At 39.1% G+C, this 21,131-nt stretch overlaps 1 protein-coding gene across 3 annotated transcripts in view; it reads left to right on the top strand.

Annotated features, from left to right (window-relative positions):
• The first annotated feature begins 455 nt into the window (after positions 1-455).
• Positions 456-21,131, top strand: part of phactr2 (phosphatase and actin regulator 2) — a 64,247-nt gene continuing 43,571 nt past the window's right edge. Inside the window, exon 1 of one of the 3 annotated variants that reach the window (XM_017464553.3) lies at positions 456-822. In XM_017464553.3, coding sequence (XP_017320042.1) covers positions 687-822 — 136 coding nt within the window. In that variant the 5' untranslated portion in view covers positions 456-686. Of the gene's footprint in view, positions 823-14,452; positions 14,576-21,131 lie in introns of those variants that run through there. The other 2 variants (XM_017464558.3, XM_017464557.3) reach the window with 2 other exon arrangements.

Here is a 21,131-nt window from a genome sequence, read left to right as displayed (position 1 = left end):
AGCCTGGTGGAAAATTATGCAAAACACCTACAAGATGTCATTTCTGCTAAAGGGGGCAATACTAGCTTCTGAAGCCAAGGGTGTACTTAGTTTTTCCAAAAAAGAATATCACATCTATTGATATTTCAGTTGAATAAATGATTGAAAAAGCACATTTTCCTCTTTTTTTCCCCCCTCAAATATATCAACTTCATTAACAGGCACTGTTTCAAAGAGGATCAAATGTTTGCTTGTCCAAATATGTCAAAAAAGCCAACAATTCCCATGGGGTGTACTTATTTTTTCACATGACTGTGTGTGTGTGTGTGTGAGAACATTAACCCAAGCACACATCAGGCCATCACTAAGTCCTACCTGCATGTAATGCACACAGCATCCTGTCTCTGTTTTCACTAAACGTCATATAGACACTTCCTTTTTGAACTAAATGTGTTATATGAAAGAATACTTCCTCTGTGTTATGAGTTCAAGCTTGCATATAGGGAGTGTGCACAAGCTAAACCGACTTTTGGCGTGAAAAGTTTTCTTTAGAGAGGCATGTTGTTTTTGTAAAAATACCGGTAGTTGATGAAGTGCTGAAGTGAGACGTGACATTAACCTGCGGTGTGACTACAGGAAAGTGAAAGCTCTCCTGCGTGCTGTGTTTTCCATCCATGGGCATTGTTTAGTGGAGTTTTTGCTGCATCATGAGCAATGATGAGGACACTTTCCCCAGTCTGAGGAGCTTCCCTCTGGTGTGTACGGCGCACAGATGGCGGTCTCAGAGCGAGGCTTCTGCCTTCAGGTCCAGGATCCTGACCAGGTTACGGTCCGCGTGTTCAGGTACTTTTCTGCTCTTATATCCATGGACTTTTACACACACACACCGTGTTAAACTGTTGTTTCAACTCCCATAGATATAAACAGCACCTGATTGAATACATTTACTTGCCAAAGTTTCAAGTAAATGAGTAAAAGAGCTAGGCTACTTGAGAAAGTTACTACATGAGGAGTAGATTTGGGGTGAAGTGTTTGTGGCTGATTCCACAGCCGAGGTGTCGTTTTACGCCCCACTGATATTACATAACTATATATGTCATGGAACGCTTAAAGACATTTTAAACACAGGTGAAGTATCCTCCAAAACAACCTAACTGCGTTTAAAAAAAAAATCAAACTATATATATATATATATATATATATATATATATATATATATATATATATATATATATATATATGTGTGTGTGTGTGTGTGTGTGTGTGTGTGTGTGTATATATATATATACCTCTATTCACAGCCATTAATTTTGGTATTAATCTGTAAATCCTTTAGAAATCTTGTGTATGAAACGTCCTTTTCCATGACTCATCCCTTATAGGTTGTACATTATAGTGTCCTACAGCATTCACTCAACCCTACCCTACCGAAAAACAAAAAAAACCTAAACAATAGAAACCCTCATAGAATTTGTAATGCTGTTAATGGTTATAATGGAAACTGTAATGGCCTCTACTAGTATTATGTTGCCTTCTGTTGATGGCATGTTATGTCTAGTGGATACCATTAAGGACCAATTATGGTAATGGTTTTAATGGTTAGCTGATGGGTTGTAATGGTGTTTGTAGTGGAAACTATTAGAATCTCTGTGATGGTTTCTATTGTTATGTTGTTGTTGTTGTTGTTGTTGTTTGGGGTTTTTTTTCAGCAGGGTATTACTCAATCCTATAACACATTCACCCATGTGATATATTTGGAATAGTCCATTTATTTCAATTCACATGGTCAAGCCGCATCATCCAAACTTCTTGAAGATCACAGGAAGAAGAAAAGTTCTCTTATTGTCCTTTTCTTTATTTTCACTGATACTGGCTGATGGGGTCATATTAGCTATGTTTCCATCCATGTAATTTTATGCGAATTTTGGGTTATTGCCTTAAAAAAACGCTGGGTGGAAACACCAGATGCAACGAAATTTTCCAAAATAGTAATTATTTTTGAAAATATTTTTTTTATTCGATAAGAAGACATGCACATGAACTGCGATGGAAACACATTTACGGATAAATTCCTTGATACACATCAAAATGTCATGTGACTGCCTCAACAAATCACACGATTGGATAATTGGCTCAAAAAAAGGCGGCGAGGGAGAGGTGTGTTTGGATTTGGATAGACGACTTTGCGCCGGTTTCTCCAGAAGTGACGATTTTGTTCTCTTGAACACATGGGAAGGAAATGAATGAGTTACATTTGCAACTTGGATGGAAACATAGCTAGTGGAAAAATAACCATCTTACCCAAATTATACAGTGAAAGTAAAAAAAAAAATAGATATTGTTGCGTGAGATGGCTTCACACTTTAAGAAAAAAAAAAAAAAAAAAAAGATTAAATACACGCTTTCTTACATTCAAGCTCGAAAACGTATGACTGGATGATTCATACGTGTGTGTATGTATATGTGTGTGTGTGTATATATTTCATACTGTATGATTATCACTTGCTTCAGCAATTACCCAACAATATTCCTGTTAGCATTTAGTTTGTCTTTAACAGTCCAGCTTCACACTTAGACATGACTTCAATACTATAAGTGTTATTTAATCACAATACCCCACATTCATTACTATAGATCCCGGGGTGTTTTCTGTCTACATAGCTTATCTTTATCCATTAAATCAACTGGATAGCAATGAATACTGTGGATAGTGTTTCATCACATGTGTCGTAAGGTTAAATGACTGTTTGATCTGTTGTGCAGCAGTGGAAGTTGTGCAGTGTTGCAAAAATCATCCGCTTACTTTAAGTCAAGGTCAAGCACACAAGCTGCCCACAAGCTGTTGACCTACTTTCACGGTGTGCTGTGGTTTTAGGCTGTAAGTTTTTCATGGTAGAGTTGAAGTTCTAGTCAACTACTTGAGATCAATACTGTACACCATCCCACCCAAACGGAAACATTTTAGATGATCATATCAGTTACTGAATCACTAAATAAGAATGAATGATTATTAAATAAGAAGAAAAATCTTAATACCTAAAGGAATTGGGGATCATATAAAACCTTTTACCAAGCAACATTTTGCTCTACATCATGTTAGTTTTAGTTCGGTTTTATTAAGACAGCACTATTTTTAGTATGAGGTAAGGATGATGGTGGAGAAAACTAGAAAACTGCTGGAGAGGCTCATTTTCATTTTGCGGATAAACAGTAACTGTTGAGGCGAATAAGAGAGATACTGAGATTAGAATGGGAAGACAGATTCATTTTGGCTCATTCAATATTTATTTTGGGAGATATGTTTGTCATATAAATGTTACATATGCTATATAAAGCTGTTACTTTTGTATATAAAATAAAAAAATATAAAATAAAATAACATAAGGATACATATGTAAATTATGTACTTGGTTCTTTACTTTCTAAAGTATTTTTTATTGATCCCAATTAGGAAAACTGCCTTCTTATAGTTGCTAAAAGTATTGAAAAGCACTACTAATTATATGTGTCATGTAAAAATATTGAAATTGTTATTTAGTTTATTTTTAGTTCATTTTCTTTGATCATTAAACTAAACTGCATCAAAAGCCTTGAGAATTTTTCGTTTTGTTGTTTTTGTGTGCACTGTGGGTTCATGATGTAGCCACCAGTATAACCTTTACAAGATAGGACTAATGACAGTTAAATACGGTGCGTGGGTATGACACAGCTTCCTGTCTAAAACCAAAAGAAATGAAGACTGTGTTTACTCAGTGTGACCTCAGAACAAGAACTGTTCTCTCTGGAAATCCACTGGCAGTCTACCAGCATCAAAATGTTTGACACTGCTTTTATGCTGAACTCACAAGCTAATCATGCTTGCCTTATTTCTGTGTAGTGTGCTGATGATAATTGTCTTATCAGTGCACCATTTCTGCAGGCTTGACGGTTTAAAACCACTTCCTGACAACAAACCTTAGCACATTAGCACATACGTCTGCTCCATAATCATAACTGATTCATACATGTGTATGCATATTTCATCTAGTTTTCTGCAGACTATATTTCTGTTTTAAATTTAATGCTGATTCCGTGACATGTGGTTGCAGTGGCTAATGTACTTATGATCAGATACACACTCTTTTGCTGACAGTACGGCTTACATTCCTTACCTAAATGGTCTCATTTAATTCAAACCTTTTAATTTTAATAATTAGGATTTCACCTGCAGGGTTGATGTGTACAGTACTAAGATGATGCTGTGTATCTCTTGTGTGTAAATAGTGTTTAAGATTGGTGGTGTTGTACCTCTACAAAATCACCAGGGGGCGAAAAAGCGCTATTTTTTCCTCTAATCAAATGCTATTTCAAGTTGATGTGCACAAAATGTCAGTGACAACAATTGTACATTGAAATGCTTGTTGTGAGGCTCAGGTAGTCTACAGCTGAGCAATACACACAAAAAAAAAAACAGAAGATGAAAGGGAGAAAGTGATTATTTACAAATACATTATATATACAAAATATCCATCCATCCATCCATCCATCTTCAACCGCTTACTCCTTTTCAGGGTCACAGGGAACCTGGAGCCTATCATATATACAAAATATGTAGAATATATTGGTATCTATGGTATGTGTGCCTAGATAATATAGCATTTAAGGCCTCAGTCAGTTTTTATTTATTTATTTTGTGCAGAATGAAACACTGGTTTTCAGCACGTTCAGTGTTCTCCTCTACACCACACATGTTATTATGTGTTTTCTCAGGAGATATGTTTACATTGGTTGAAGAATAGGTGTAGAAGCTACCATGCACGGAGAAGTCTCAACTGATGTTATTACTGTTTGACATTTTTATGCTCAAATTTTTAATGCTAAGTAAATCAGTCATGACCTTAAGAGAACATATTAAACATTTATAATGTCCAGCAGCAGGACTGAGCAGCTGAGTTCCTGTAATATCTCACTGCTTGACAGCTGAATGTACTCCTTTGTGCAACCAGAAGCATGATATAGAAAGCATGACACAGACCAGCGAAATAGCCTAGAAGGTGCTTATTAAACAGTAGGTAAGTGATTTGAGTGATTTCATGATTAGGCTGCCATTCAGCCCTTGTAACAACTTTATTTCTCTTTATAATATTTCAACATTCTGGGGAACGGTGGCTTCATGGTTAGCATGTTCAGTGTTGGTGGTTTGAATCCTGCCTCGGCCCTGTGTGCGCAAAGTTTGCATGTTCTCCTTGTGCCTTGGGGGTTTTCTCCAGGTACTCCGGTTTCCTCCCCAGTCCCAGTGAAAGACATGCACTGTATGCTGATTGATATTTCCAAATTGTTTGTAATGTGTGAATTTGTGTGCGCGATTGTGCCCTGTGATGGGTTGGAGCTCCCTCCAGGGTGTTTCCCCCACCTTGTGCCCAGAGTTCCCTAGGATAGGCTACAGGCTCCCCCGCGACCCTGTGTAGGATAAGTGCTATGGAAATGGATGGATGGATATTTCAACATTCAAATAATGTGTTAATCCATCTCAAGCAACAATATCTTAATTACCCTAAATGCATCCATGCTAATGGCATGATTTACTTAAAATGATAATAATAATAATAATAATAATAATAATAATAATAATAATAATTTACTTTCAGTCTATAATTTGGATGTCAGGGTAATCAGGGTTGTACTTTGAAAATGTTGTCATCAGTCAATATCACAGCATCATTGAAAATAAAAAAGAAAGAACTTACTTTTTTTCTTCATGTGATCTCCAGGAAATTTGGATTATGCAATTTCCTGTTGAACATGTGACTTGAGGGATATTCCAAATGTTTCAACGGGATGAATGTGTTCAGGTAACAGGGTTGAGTGAATGTTGTGGGACTGAAATGTACATATCATGGGTAACTCATGGAAATGTACATATCATGGGTGACTCATGGAAATGTACATATCATGGGTGACTCATGGAAATGGTTAACGGTTAGCACGTTCGCCTCACACCTCCAGGGTCTGGTGTTCGAATCCCACCGTGGCCCTGTGTGTGCGGAGTTTGCATGTTCTCCCCGTGCTGCGGGGGTTTCCTCCGGGTACTCTGGTTTCCTCCCCCAGTCCAAAGACATGCATGGTAGGTTGATTGGCTCGTCTAAAGTGTCCGTAGTGTATGAATGGGTGTGTGAGTGTGTATGTGATTGTGCCCTGTGATGCATTGGCACCCTGTCCAGGGTGTACCCCGCCTTATGCCCGATACTCCCCGGGATAGGCTCCAGGTTCCCCGTGACCCTGAAAAGGAGTAAGTGGTAGAAGATGGATGGATGGATTATATTTAAAGGCAAAGTGTAGATACTGTAGTGAGCTGGGTTGAGCAAACCACTGTATACTGGGAACACCCCACAGGAGCCTGACCCAGTAGCCTGACCCCCTGACCTAGCCATCACAATTTGGCACTTGTCAAAGTCGTTCAGATCCTTACACTAGCCCATTTTTCTTTCTTCCAACAACACACTCGACTTCGAGAACTGACTGTTCACTTGCTGCCTAATATATCCCACCCCTTGACAGGTGCCACTGTAATAAGATAATCCACGTTATTCACTTCACGGCTGATCGGCGTATACTACCTATACATGTCTTTAGGAACATTGTCCAGATAGAATGAATGTAAAAAAAGTTGAGAATAATTGTAGCATCTGAATGGATAGTAGTACAGTGAAGAAGTTGTGTGTTATAAAGTACAGGTGCACATAGTAGTGATTTGGTGAATGTTTAATATTGTTCAGTTCCGTTGGGATTTGGATGTGTTGTCTCTGCAACACCATGCCATAAATAACACTGTAAAAATTCATTCATCAGTGAGCACTGTAAGAGTGTTAAACATGTAAATATGTCTTTCTGTGTGTATGAAGGTGGTAGTCTGTATCCTGAGAACAAAAGTGACTTTGTCTTCGGCGTGATTTCAGCAGCATTGTGAAAAAAAGGCTCAGCAGGCCACTTTGTTGGATTAATTTGTAGGTTCGGCTTCCTTTTGATGCTGATGTGAGGATGCACACAATTAGTCGCTTAATGATAGAGAAGCTGAAGGGAATGCGCCCTACTGAGGGGGCTGCGCACTTCTCACAGTGTAGAGAAGACAGCTCACTGTTCTGCACTCTGTACTGTATGTGTTGGAAGGATTTAAAATCTTAAATGGATGCTCATTATATTCAGTGCTCTGCTTGAAGTTTTTGTGTGCAATATTGGGTATTTTGTTTATTAATAGACATTGAGGAGACGTGATGTAGTGTCTGTGCTTCGCCTTGTGCCGAATGTCCTAGAGATAAGAAATAAGGCATGCTGATTTAACCAGAGAAGAGATTTGTTAAAAAAAAAAAAAAAAAAAAGAAGTCTCATGTTCCTGTCATTCAAAGCTTTTTGGAACTGTCTGCCCAGGGTATGGACACAAGTACAATATTATATCTAGAAAAAAAGATAGTCTCATTTCAATTTTATCCTGTTCTAGTCTTGTGATCGTCCAATTGTGTAGTGTAGAATGTACACTATATGGCCAAAAGTTTGTGGACACCTGATTGTCATACCCATATGTGCTTTTTGAGCATCCTATTCCAGATTTATTATTATAAGCTATAATTACTTCCACTCACTCTTCTGGGGAGACATTACACTAGATTCTGGAGCACTGCTTTGGGGATTTGTCCATTCAGCCACAAGAGCATTAGTGATGTCAGGTGAAGAGGCTTTGAGGCAGTTGGTGTTCCAGTTCATCCAACACAAAGGTGTTTACTGGCGTTGAGGTCAGGGCTCTGTTCAGGCTTCTCAAGTTCTTCCACTCCAACCTTGATAAACCTTCAACCTGACAGACCTTCATAATACTGGAAAATGTTTGGGCCCATTAGTTTCAGGCTGTTAAATGCCAGAATGTCTCCCTACCTCAGACGGATTGAGAATGGTGTTGCGTCTTTATACAGCATTAGGGCTTTCCCATCAGAACGAGTAAGTAATATTTCAGAAACACCTTATATCCCTCCATCACCATCGGCACCACTGATGGTAGATCTCAGATCCAACATATATGGCATAACTCTATAAATACACTGAGAAGCATCTTCTCATCTGAGATGTCATCCTCATTAAAATTCACAGGCATGGGTGAATGTGGCAGCCAGAAATCCTCCACAGCTGAAAAAAAAGGTACTTGCTATTGTCAAGTTTTTTAAATTCAAACCTCAAACACTATTGGCTGTCGTGTAAACCAGTCAAGCACTTCAACACGCCATCACTATAAAAGGCAATAAGGAATCAAATCAGAGCTCACAAGCCATTTCACATACATTCATATACATTTGTTCCCAAGAAAGTACTAAAGCCTAAAAGAGAGGGACTAACCAGAAAGTGAACAGGTTACACACTTCGAGAGAAAGATTATTACTTTAGAACCCTGACGTGTTTTTTTGGTTTATCCCTCTGAATGACACCTTAAAGGTTATATGTAGAACCCTACAAAATTCCTTATTGGCAATTATTTGTAATTTGCCTTTTTTAAAAGTGCGTGCATGAGTTTTCGTGAACTCATCCATCACTCCCTATCTAATCAGGTCACAAACTAAACTCTCTTACTAGAAAAAAAATTACATCTAGCACTTTTAAGGTTTCTTCAGTTTGTCCCCCTGGGGGAACCGTACAATAGAGTGTTTTCTTGTGAGAGAGAGTACCAAGTAGAACTATTTCCAAGTAGTTAATTATTTAAGGAAAACACGCAGAACCCTTTTTTCTAAGAGTGTATTGCTTTTGTTAATGTAGGCCCTTAGTAATTCCTTTCCCTCTGAGACCAGGCACACAACCGATACTTAAAAATGTCTGGAACATCACCCACTGTCTCACTGTACCTTTTATTATAATTTTTTTCATGTGTTAACCTGCAGTATCATTTGTATTATACAACCACACGGACAAATGTTTATATTTCTGTACTTCAATTAATACTTTCTCCAAGGCACAATGCTGATGTCTGGACTAAGACAAAACATCTTTACTGAATAAAAGATACGGAAAGAAACATGGATTTGGTATAGAAACATCACAAGAGCCAAAACATTTAAAAACAGGCATAACAAAATGGAAAGGCCACCTACCTTGTGTTGACCTGTGGGGGTGGTGAGGCACTACTGCAGAATATTCGATCCTCTTTATCTCTTTCTGAACCAGAGTACATCTTAAAGTGTGCCTACTGAATCTGTGAGACATCAGCCGTGGGTGTTCTCGGCATAGGCTTAAAGGCCACATGTATTAGCGGGGCGATCATGCCTTTCAGCTGTGATTACTCCACATGTCTCTTTCAAAACAGAGCGAATGACATTTGATATTGTTTGATATTGTGTTTGATATAAAAGCGATTTTGAAGTAGGTGGAAAGAATCTCAAAAGCTTAAAGGAGTCTTTATTCATGTCATATTTTATGTTATGCTTGGAATCTAATAGTGATTAATGCGTCTTTGGTACCCTGCTTCATAAACAGCTGGATGTTACAAAAGATTACATATTATTCATGAATTGGATATAATATATGTTTTATATATACAGTGGGGGAAATAAGTATTGAACGTGTCAGTAAATAAATTTCCAATTTTGGTATTAACTCAAGAAATCCACACATATAAAGAAATCCAAACATTAAAGTCCATAAATGAAGTTGTGTGTAATAAAGTTCTGGAGCTCTTTCCGAGTGGGTCTCGGCTCTTGGTCTATTCTTCTGACTCCCTGGTCAGAAATCTTGCGAGGAGCTCCTGTGCGTGGCCGGTTGATGACGGAGTGATGTTGCTTCCACTTGCGGATAATGGCCGCAATGGTGCATACTGGAGGATTCAGAAGTTTTGAAATACGTCTGTATCCGATTCCATCAATGCATTTTGCAACAATAAGTTTCTGAAGGTCTTGGGAGAGCTCTTTACCTATCATGAGATGTTTCCTGTGTGACTCCTTGGTAACGAAAAGCCTTTTTATAGGCCATCAGTTTAGTAACCCAGGTGATATTAATTTGCACAGATATGGGGTATAATTACTTTCTAACTACTTACAGATTTTAGCTGGTTCCTTGCCTTACCTTGCCTTGGAGAACTGCTTATTCTGTGTGTCCATGCTTTTTTCCTGTGTTATTCCCCTTTATTACACATAACTTTATTTATGGTTTTAAATATATATATATACACACACACACACACACATAACAGCTGAGACATTAGGAACGAACCAATTACATAACAGGGGTTTGTAATTGGAAACAGGAAATAACAGGACAGAAATCAAAACAAAACACGTGTCAAAAGTAAATGCAGTAATGACAACCCAAAAGCGTGTGCTGTCGCTGGGGAAATCCGTGACATTACCATGTTTGGTATTTAGAGGAAACTCAGCACGAAGCCAAGTAGAGCATTACAGACTCGAAAGACTTTTTTAAAAAAAATAGAAATCATTAATGCAGGTGCCTATTTGCCTTTAAGTGTGTGTGTGTGTGTGTGTGTGTGTGTGTGTGTGTGTGTGTGTGTGTGTGTGTGTGTGTGTGTGTGTGTGTGTAATAGCTTTCCTCACATCATTTTATTGTGATAGATATTAAATATCAGCCATCCCATCTAATATCATCACTAGCCATCCCTTGTATTCAGTCCTGCAATATAATTGTAATTATATTGGTACTACACTAGCTCAGAGTCTTGCCTAACGAGCCAAATGAGCCATGTGCTACTCTAATCACCTCATTATAATAGCAGCGAATGTGCATGGAGGAGTAGCGTGACATATTTTCCGAATAATTCCACATTTCTTGCATTACTTTGGGCCTTGATAATGAGCACTCAGCCAAATTTTCATTAGATTTCTGAAACAATATTGTTTGGCCTTTGAGGCATTTTCAAATGTTGGACTTCTTGGATGCTCAAACATCCCATGACAAATCTGCCTACCGCATATTCAGTCAGAAGTTTATCCACAATGTCCTGATACAGATCTAGAGTCAGTGAGGGGAGATAATTCTAACATAGTCCATGGGGCCTTTTGAGTAAAGCAAAATCCTCCAGCATCACGTCTCTCCCCTTGTGATGCCACACAGTGTTTTTTTTACATTACCATCTTTATTATTTGTCTCTGTTTATGTCCTGTGACCACAGAACTCTTCAGAAACAGGTGGTTACCAATCTCGAATTGAATCAAAGAAAAACCTTTTATGTGGTACGCCTTTCCTTTTATGGAAGGAGTCTCCAATGTCAGCATTTTGTAACAGCGAAAGGTAAAGCTGGATTTTTAAAAATGTTTTCCAACACAGGAACATCTTCAGAATGGAGGGCTTAGGGGTTTCTCATGACATGCTGCATTTATCTCACTTCAAGAAAATAGACTGGTGAGAGAACAGCTGTTTACAGCTGCTCTAACAAGCGATAACAGGAAATAACTTGTTTGGATGTTCCACAACATTAAACATACCTATAAACAGATTAAAAGTGTGATGTAAGGTAGCTATGGTAAATTGTGACAACGTGGTGTAAGAGGAGTAAAATATTTTTGGATGTTCTGTTTTTAACTTTGGGACATCAGCAACTCCCTTCACATTGGGCTGCATTACCCCTCCCCAGTGTTGCTTATTTTCCTGTAAGAGCATGCCTATCATATTTTATTCCATACTTAGCATGCTAAAGGAGTTATTTTTGGAAACTTCTCTGAAAAGAAAGCACTATGTGTTAAGAGTTCCCCAGAGGAATAAGTAATCTCTCCCAGAGAATTAACCAGAGGAATAAGTAATCTCTCCCAGAGAATTAACCAGAGGAATAACTAATCTCTCCCAGAGAATTAACCAGAGGAATAACTAATCTCTCCCAGAGAATTAACCAGAGGAATAAGTAATATCTCCCCCAGAGAATTAACCAGAGGAATAAGTAATATCTCCCCCAGAGAATTAACCAGAGGAATAAGTAATATCTAATGTACTTTATATATTTTTTTGCAAGCAAGGTTTCAGAGGTGCCAATATTTGTGAGAATATTTTCTACATTAAAAAATTCTAGATCAGAAAATTTTATTTAAGGCTGAATATCTTCCAGAATTTAGTTTGATGACCTTTATCTCATGTACCCATAATTCCAAGACATGCCAGTGACACTGTTAGGTTTCATCCACCAGTTTATATTTTATACAACTTCTCAATTTGTGCATAAAGATTATAAATGTGAGTACACGGTGCAAGCTTGCATCATAGCTTTGGGATTTCGGGTTTGAATCCTGCTGTGTCCTGTGTGTGCATAGCCTGCATGTTCTCCCCGTGCTTCGGGGGTTTCTTTTGGGTACTCCGGTTTCCTCCTCCAGTAAAAAGACATGTGTTGATGCAAAGAAATGACTGGCATTTTCCAAATGGTCTGTAGTTTGAGTGTGTGTGCGATTGTGCCCTGTGATGGGTTGGCACTCCATGTAGGGTGTCCCCCACCCTGTGCCCCGAGTTCTCTGGGATAGGCTCAAGGCTTCTCCGCGACCTGGATAAGCAGTATGGAAAAAGGATGGATGGTTATAAATGGACATATTAGAAATAAAAATAAAAACACATCAATATTGCTATAAAAAAGGTTTTCACCCTTGGGTGGTCAAATTATTGATGACAGTTAATGTTTGTTCCAGTCTCACTGTGTGTGTGGTTCTATCCTTTTGTTGTTTCTCCTCAGCATATTCACTTTTCAGTAGCTTATGGAAAAACACAATTTGTAAGGATGTTATTTTTTATTTTTTATAAATTTGCTTTCAAACTATTTAAAATTGAGCCCTATTATAAAGGCTTTTAAAGGCTTGTTTTTTTCTCTATTCTAATCTTACTCTGCTATGTTATTGTCTCTCCGCACTTGTTGATGCAGTAAAAAAAAAGTAGCCTTGCTTAGTTAAAAAGTCTCAGTGTGGACCGCTAATATCCGGCAGAGTAACACAGAAGATCATCAGGATGTAAATTATCTAGAAATGAGATCTTAATGCTGTCTCAACAACAAGGGGACACTTAATGAATGGCTCTCGGAAATGGACTTTGTACTTTGACATCAACGTTTACGAAACTGTTAGTTCAGAGGAAGTTGATGTAGAGGATTACTAGCCCCAAGCTAAGCATTAAAACCCTCAAGCACAGGATTAGTGAATTTTACACTGGTCTACAGATAGCCACATGTTCTTAATGTCTTTACACAATGCTTTTTGTGTCCCTGAGAATTGGAGTGGCGTAATGCTGCTTGTTTCATTCCTGGCAAGATTTGCATAGAAAGAATCGTTTAGCATCTAATCAAATCAGGTAAGAAATGCAAGCCACATGCTAATAAGAAGGGCCCAGTTTTCACTTTCACTTTCTTTAATTCTTTAGCCCTAAGCTCAAGTATCAGTGTAATGCATACGTTTTAAGAAGTACAGCCAGCTATTGAATAAAACAGCACTTGTGATGGAAAAAGCATGTTGTTTGATGTGAAGGATATAAATTGTTGCCATCTCACAGCTCCAAGGGCCCTGGTTCTATCCTGAGCTCGGGTTACTGTATGTGTGGAGTTTCTCATGTTCTCCCCATGTCCACATGAGTTTCTTCTGAGTTCTCCGGTTTCCTCGCACCTTCCAAAAGCATGTCAGTAGGTGGATTGGCTATGTAAATGTGTGTATGCATTGTGCACTGCGTTCCATTCAGGGTGTAATCCAGCATCACTCCCAGTGTTCCCATCCAGCATGACTCAGATCAAGACAAAGCGGTTACTAAAGATGAATGAAAGAATGAATTTACTAATAAACACGAATCTGGATAGAACAAGTACATACAGTCGAACTTTTTTACAAATATAGCTCCATACACACAAGATTGCCCCCGCAAAACAGATACAGAACTTGCTTCAGCCTTAGTTTAATCACAAAACCAAATGCTAAAATACTTGGCTCATATGACTGCCAAGCCTCTAGGGGTAAGCTGTGAAAGCTCCCTTTTGCTCCCATCCAACCAGAGACGAATATCACCAGCGAAAATTTATGCTTTTTTTGGCCAGTGTTTGGTGTCACGTCCCACTGCTGAAAATAGACTGAAAATAGTGAGAGACTCGCAAGTGCCCACAATGAGTCCTCAAATGAGGTCCTCGATCCTTTTAGCCAGGAAGTCCAAGACCTGTCACGGCAGCACCTATTTAAAAATCTGCCGTTGTGTGTTGCATAACGGACTTGTGGACAATCTCAGAATGAATGGACAAGAGAGTCCTGTAATTTAACTGGACACTGCTGTTTTACCATCACCCCCAACCTGCCTCATTCTGTCTCATGGCCTTGGGCTGAATCTGAAAGCCCCAGTGGATTGGGAGGTCCCACTTGATGGGCTCGTCCTGGCTCAATCCGTTTGCTCTAATGGACGTAATGGCTGTTTGTCGTCGTCAGTGTTCTTCCTGCTGCGCTCTACTGCAGTGAGGAATGCTGTGTGAGCGGTGCGGGAGGGGCTGGCAGTAGTGAGGGGAAGGGGAGAGAGCGAGAGAGAGAGAGAGAGAGAGAGAGAGAGAGAGAGAGAGAGAGACGAGAGTGAGTGAAGAAACAGAGCAGCCACTCACTGAAGCAATCGGTTTCTCTCCTTCCAGACATGGAGCATGCCTGTGAGTGCTTAATTTCATTCTCCAGCTGTGCATGTGGATACGTGTGTGTGTGTGTGCGTACGTGTGTGTGTATGTGTGTGTTTGTACATGTCTGAATATACCCGGGAGGTGTAGTTAATAAAGTTTGGTACTCTAATAAGTTAAAATACAGGTCAGGAACAGTACCAGGATCTAATCTGATATTACTCTGTGCTGAATCCTACAGTGGTCTGGGATTGTTTGATTTTCAGCTGACATGCTGAAAATCACGCTAGCATAATGTTCAATCACTGAATAAACACAGCGAGGAAAAGCAACAATATTGGATATTAGAGTCTGGTCATATTTGGTCATATGATGTGATCGGAGGGGGGGTTGCCGTACTTCTTTTCATGTCACAAGCCTATTATGTCTTTACTGTGTCTGTAGCTTAGTCAAACTATAGAATCACCACACAATTAATGTGAGCACTGAGGGAAGTCCATATACAAATATTTCCTAAAATATAACACGTTTCCATTTTGTATTCACTGAACCTAATGACTGCATACATGCATGCAAACTGGAATCTGTGTGTTTCTGTATAGCTGTGCTGATTGGCTTGATCATTGGGCTATAACGTAAGCATTTGTCCTTCACTCCATGATGAACTGATGGACTGGGTAAGCATATTAAGAGTCTCTGTCTGATATATTTGCAACTCAAATACACTGATTTGCAAAAATCCTGAAAAGGATTTTTCAGTATTTGCATATCCATCATTGGGACATCGTGTCTCAATACAGCATCCCGGTCAAGTCTACAATTCCAGCTTTGTTTTTTTGGAGACCTATAAAACACAACGAGGACCATAATCCAATAAATTACCTGTGATCGAGTCAAGTGTGGAGTCTTATAGCTTTGATTGTGAACGTGATGGATACTGAAGAGAACCACTTTCAAATGCCTTGCAGAACGAGATTTGAAATTGACATTTAGATAAAGTTGAGACACGGGTGTGTTATTGTTCACAGTCCAGCTTTTCCACCTAGCTCGCTCACATTTTCGCAGCTCTTAAAACACCTGGGCTTTATAATGATTGTTCGACAGCCTCTTATTATCTGAATCAGTTCTGCTGGGAAGAGAATATATGTGTAAGCTGCTTGGGGTCCTCAAAGGCATAAATGCAATCCTCTGCTTTACTTGATGGCCACTCAATTTTTTTCCAAATTTACTTTATACAAGGTTTGTGTGAATGCTTTAGGAATGATACTAGTTGTACACCCTGTAATTTAAGTTCAGGCAGCACTCTAGGGATGGGCCAGGTTTCTGATCCATGTATTCAAAATACATATTTGAAATACAAAATATTATGGTCAGGATGGAATAAGAAATAAGAATGATGTGATGATAGCATATAAATTGACACGTTATATTGTCGATTGTAGTCCATTTTAAAGCAGACACTCACTCCAAAGCTCTCCTACAGCACCAAATATTAATGAAAGTCTAATGAATGTTTATCACATTCTGTTAGGAAACAGTGATACCTGAACTCATCATGGATTGATATGAAAATAGCAATGATGCAAGACTATTGTGACTGCATATTTATTAAGTGTATAAATTATTTCACATGACCATGTCCTTTATAAGCAAACTGATCCTTAAGAAATTTGTATGTGACTAGATGTTATTTGATTTTATAAATATGAAGTCATGAGACAAGGTCTGGACAGTAACCCTGCTCCTAGACATTACTTTAACCTTTGCACAGATCGAGTTGTATGATTGCTATGAATTTTGAAGTGTGGGACCATGTTGTTCAATCAGCAATGGTTTTCACTAGCTGGTGTGCTGGATGTTAGCTAGCCCTCAAGACTGCTATGATCTTGTAGCTGTGTTAACCTCTCACCTATATGTGGAGGAAAATGGCAGCAAGTTAGCACATGTGATACAGCAGTACTTATAAACCAAATATAAAGCAAAGAACCAGTATAAGTGACCCTCTTGAGATTCACCACAAGTGTGATTGCTGAAAGATTATCCATCAGAACATTACTACTGATCATCGTGTTCACTTTAAAGTGTATTTCTGTATTTTCCAAATACAAAGTACTGTGCTTTATTTATTTGTTTGTTTATTACCCTAGTTTCTCCCATTTTGGTCATTTGCTAATTTCCACCTATTAGCTAGGTCATCACATGGGGGTTACCAACCAGGGACTGTGAAAGCTAGCACCTACTTCCTCCTAGACATGTGAAGCCACCTCATAGCTTCAAACTACTGGTCATGCTGCACCACAGGTCAGCTTAACACCCTCAGAGGACAGTGCAAACTGCCCTGTTCATATACATGAGCTTACAGTTAGCTATGATTGGCTAGTGTTGCCAGTAACGATTGAAAGGGGAGAGACAGTATTACCGTCCATCTCACCCAGAGAGCACAAAATTTTTTTTCATACAGAGCACGATTTTGCTCTCCGTGACTCCTAGCCACAAATGGCTGTGGCATTGTCAGGATTCAAACTCACAATCTTTTATTTCGCTTTTATATTATATTAAGTGAACAATAACAGCATTTGGAAAAATGCCCTTCTTCAGAAGTACATTATTGAAAAAACATATCCTCATACTAGTACAAATAGGCCAAGGTACAAAAATACCCTTAGAGAGGAGTAAGATTGGAAGTTAGTACAGCTGGTAGAATGGCGTACAAGTCAAGTGAATGTTTTTCTTTCTTGGTATATATTTAGTGCTCACATAAGTGTTGAGTGAAGAGGTGGGCTCTGAGTCTTCGCCTGAAGACAGCCAGTGACTCAACTCTTCAGGCCGACAGGTGAAGTTCATTCCACCACCTTGTTGCCAGTACTGAGAATAGTCTTTAGGGATGGTGGGTCAAGTCATGCTTGAGGGTTGAAGGGAATGTCGTGTAGTGCGGATTTCATTTTTGTTGTAGGTGGAGACTGGTCCATTTTTGACTTCACAGACAACCATCAGTGTTTTAAATCTGATGCCAGTACCTACAGGAAGCCAGCCAGAGGTGAACCTGGATTATACCGCGGCCCTAGACAGAATAAATGCATGAAGCCCTTCTGAGGGATTTATGTTGTTATTCATGTTACCCAGAGATATTGTTGTGGCCCTTTACTTCTGTAGAGAGGAATTGCAGTAGACACATATTTTGAAGACTTCATTTCTTTATTGAAAACAATTGTAAGAATGTAGAAAAACAAATAAAGAAAGGAGCTACCCTACAATTGCTGAACACGGTCTCAAAACTGTCCCTTCCCCCTGTAACAGGTCTCCCCGGCACCCCTGTCTGCTGCCTGTATAAAATACGTAGGCATGATAGGTCAAGCCCATGCATCACTTCATTATGGGAAAACATCAAATGTTACATAAGCACATATAAATATAAACATTTTAACAAAATATTTCATAGGCTCCTACAGATATAATTATACAATGTACTTTTGTAAAAAAAAAATTACAATGTTAAAATTACAGTTTTACAATGTCAAAACATATGTAACAGAACATGAAATGTTTATTTTTTACAGCTTGATGGTGTGTTTTACAAATAGGAACTCAATCCTCAGTGAAGAAACAAAATATCCATCTTCATCTAATAACTAATATTAACTTACGCATTTTCTAACGTTAAGTATTGATTCACGGGAGTAAGAGACACAGTACCGGTACTTGCCAAGTGGTGCCACCAGTGTTGTGCACATCATTCCTGGTTCCTATTTCATGTCAGCCCACATTAAGAACTGCTAACATTACTCAAAACATTCTAACCCTAGCTAACTAAAACTGAAATTGGACAACTAGCTGTAACTGTTTGCCTTTAATTATTCTTAATTTATTTGTTATTATCTCCATCACTTACAGTTATGCTTCTGACTGCCAGATAGTTTCATATTCATTTTCAGGAATTAAAGCTCGCGCGACTCAAGTGTGAAGGCATGGCACAGGAGCATAAACGAATCCTGAAACGAGACAGCACCCTAAAAAGGGGCCTGAGGTGTTGTTGAGGTGTTGCTGCACATTATTTTAAGATGAAACTGTCTGATTATTTAAATGATCAGCCTTTGGGGGTCCTCTCAGTATGCAGGGCCCCAGGCAATTGCCCGCCTTGTAGATATGCCTTTGAAGACAGCAGTGAGGTGACGTGAGAGAAACTTGTTAGATTGAAACTAAGACATGGAGCTGCAGTGTTGGACGGCATGCGGGAGAAGCAGTAGTCCAATCTCAAAATGACAAGGGATTTATCAAACACCCAAGTGGCCACTGTGGGAACGAACAGCCAGAGCCTGCTGAAAGGCTTCATGCATTGCCAGTGTGATCCCAGTGTTTCCAGGGAGATGATAATATCTTGAAGTGGGGATGTATCTTCAGGTATATACAGCAGCTCAGTGTTACTGGAATAAACTTTAAGAAATTAAATGCCATCCATAACAAGATGACTGCCAGAGACATTTACATGTATGGCACATGACAGACGCCCTTATACAGAGTGACTTACATTTATCTCATGTATACATCTGAGCCGTTAAGGGTTAAGGGCCTTGCTCAAGGGCCCAACAGTGGTTTGGCAGTGCTGGGGTTTGACCTTCCAATCTGTACTGCAATGTTTTAACCACTGAGCTACCACTGCCTAGAGAGATGCAGAGAACTGAGCTGAAACATGAGAATCTGAGAGAGGAAAAGAAAAAATGAGTTGCATGTTATCTGCCTAATCGTGGCAAGAGAAGAAGAAGATGTGTGGCTATTACCTCACTGAGAGAGTGGATATAGAGGGAAAATGGAAGAGGACAAACAACGAAGCCTTGTGGGACTTCTTGGAGCATGATATTTTGCATTATGTGATCTGAGATGATTTTCTGCTCACCAAGGTTGTTAAGATTGGTTATTTGAGTTATCATAGCTCGAACTACAGTAGTTTGGCCATTCTCCTCTCAGCTTTCTTATAAAAAAGTGATTTCCACTTGTGGAACTGCTGCTCGCTGATGTTTTTTTTGTGTGTTTCACACTATTCTGTGTAAATGCAGGAAAATCCCAGGAGATCAGCAGTTTCTGGAATACTCGAAACCGTCTGACACCAACAACCCTGCAACAGTCAAAGATTCTAAAATAAAAAATTTTCTCCATTCTTGTGTTGAACATGAACTCTTGTGCTGTATCGGTATGATTTTATGCATTGTGCTGCTGTCACGTGATTGGCTAATCAGATAATTGCATGAATGTGCAGGTGTACGGGTGTTCCTAATAAAGTGGATTATGCACTGTATGCTTATGCAGCTGTAATCAGCTGTGCATGTTGATTTATCATTTGGACTGACTAACTGTGGATTTTTGTTGGAAGTGGTCTGTTTGTTACATACTATAAAACGTGTGGTTTTGCCATTTATGACTCATTAGGTGTGCATATTGGATATCATCAGTGCATTATGTGTGTTACGATGTTGCATTGCATGTTAAAAACAAAACAAAACAGTGATCTAAAACTACTTCATGTTATGACATAGTTGGGCTTGTGGACTTGTGGTTCCTGGAAGTAATTTCTGCTCTTCCTGTGCAATAGCAATTAAACCCATCTTAGAAAACAAGATTTGTATCCTATAGTAGTTACTCCGCAAACACAACACATACAGTACTATTTCAGCTGCAGGATCAATAAACAATGGCAGAGAAGGGGATGTGATTGTGTGCTGTGGTAAAATCCTTGGCTATAAAGTTGATGCATATTCTTGGCAGATAAAGAACACCCCATCGTTGGAAACCATTTCTGCAGTGTGTTATGGGCAATGCAATGGTGGCTCACTGGTAAATCTTCTGACCTAGTAATTGAAAGGTTGCAAGCTTGAATCCTGGGAGTACTATACCTCTATTTTATCCTGTCTCAGTTGTCACTTTGAATGAAACCATCTGAAAACAATATGCGAAATCAATGGCTTTATCCTTGCCAGGGTTGTGGTGAATGAGGAGCCTATGCAGGGAAGACTAGGTGTGAGGCTGGAATACAGTCTAGATGGGGAAGCCGGTCCATTGCTGGGCACCATGCACATTCACACCTAGGGGTATTTTATATTAGCCAATAAACAAGAGAACACAGAGGAAACCCATGTAGACACAGAGTGAACATGAGAAACCCCACATTGACAGATACCTGAGCTCAGGATCAAGACAAAATCACCACCATTCATAAATTTATTCATTATCAATAACCTGGGGATCCTGGAGCTGTGAGGCAGCAATGCTATCCACTGTGCCACCATACCACCCAAAAATGTGAATGTAGCTATATTCCAGAGCAGAACAAAGATTTTCAAAGGTATCTTTTAGAACAGGTCTGTGACATTTCACAAACAAGCCTCAGATCACACAATATTTCAATTCTCTCTACTCATGGACTCACTGACTCTAAAAGAGGATGCTTCATGTTCTGTTCTGTTTTATTCTCACTGTGCAGAAGGTAAGATCCCTATTTTTCTAGGTCTGTTGTGGGAAATCTCCAGCAAATTATTGGCATCATTAGACTTTGTTTCCCCACACTCTGAAACCTAATACCTCATCTCCACTCTCCCTGTGA

This window comes from Ictalurus punctatus, chromosome 3, assembly GCF_001660625.3.
Source record: "Ictalurus punctatus breed USDA103 chromosome 3, Coco_2.0, whole genome shotgun sequence".
Taxonomy (NCBI): domain Eukaryota; kingdom Metazoa; phylum Chordata; class Actinopteri; order Siluriformes; family Ictaluridae; genus Ictalurus; species Ictalurus punctatus.
This window is presented reverse-complemented; position numbering and strand designations above follow the sequence as displayed.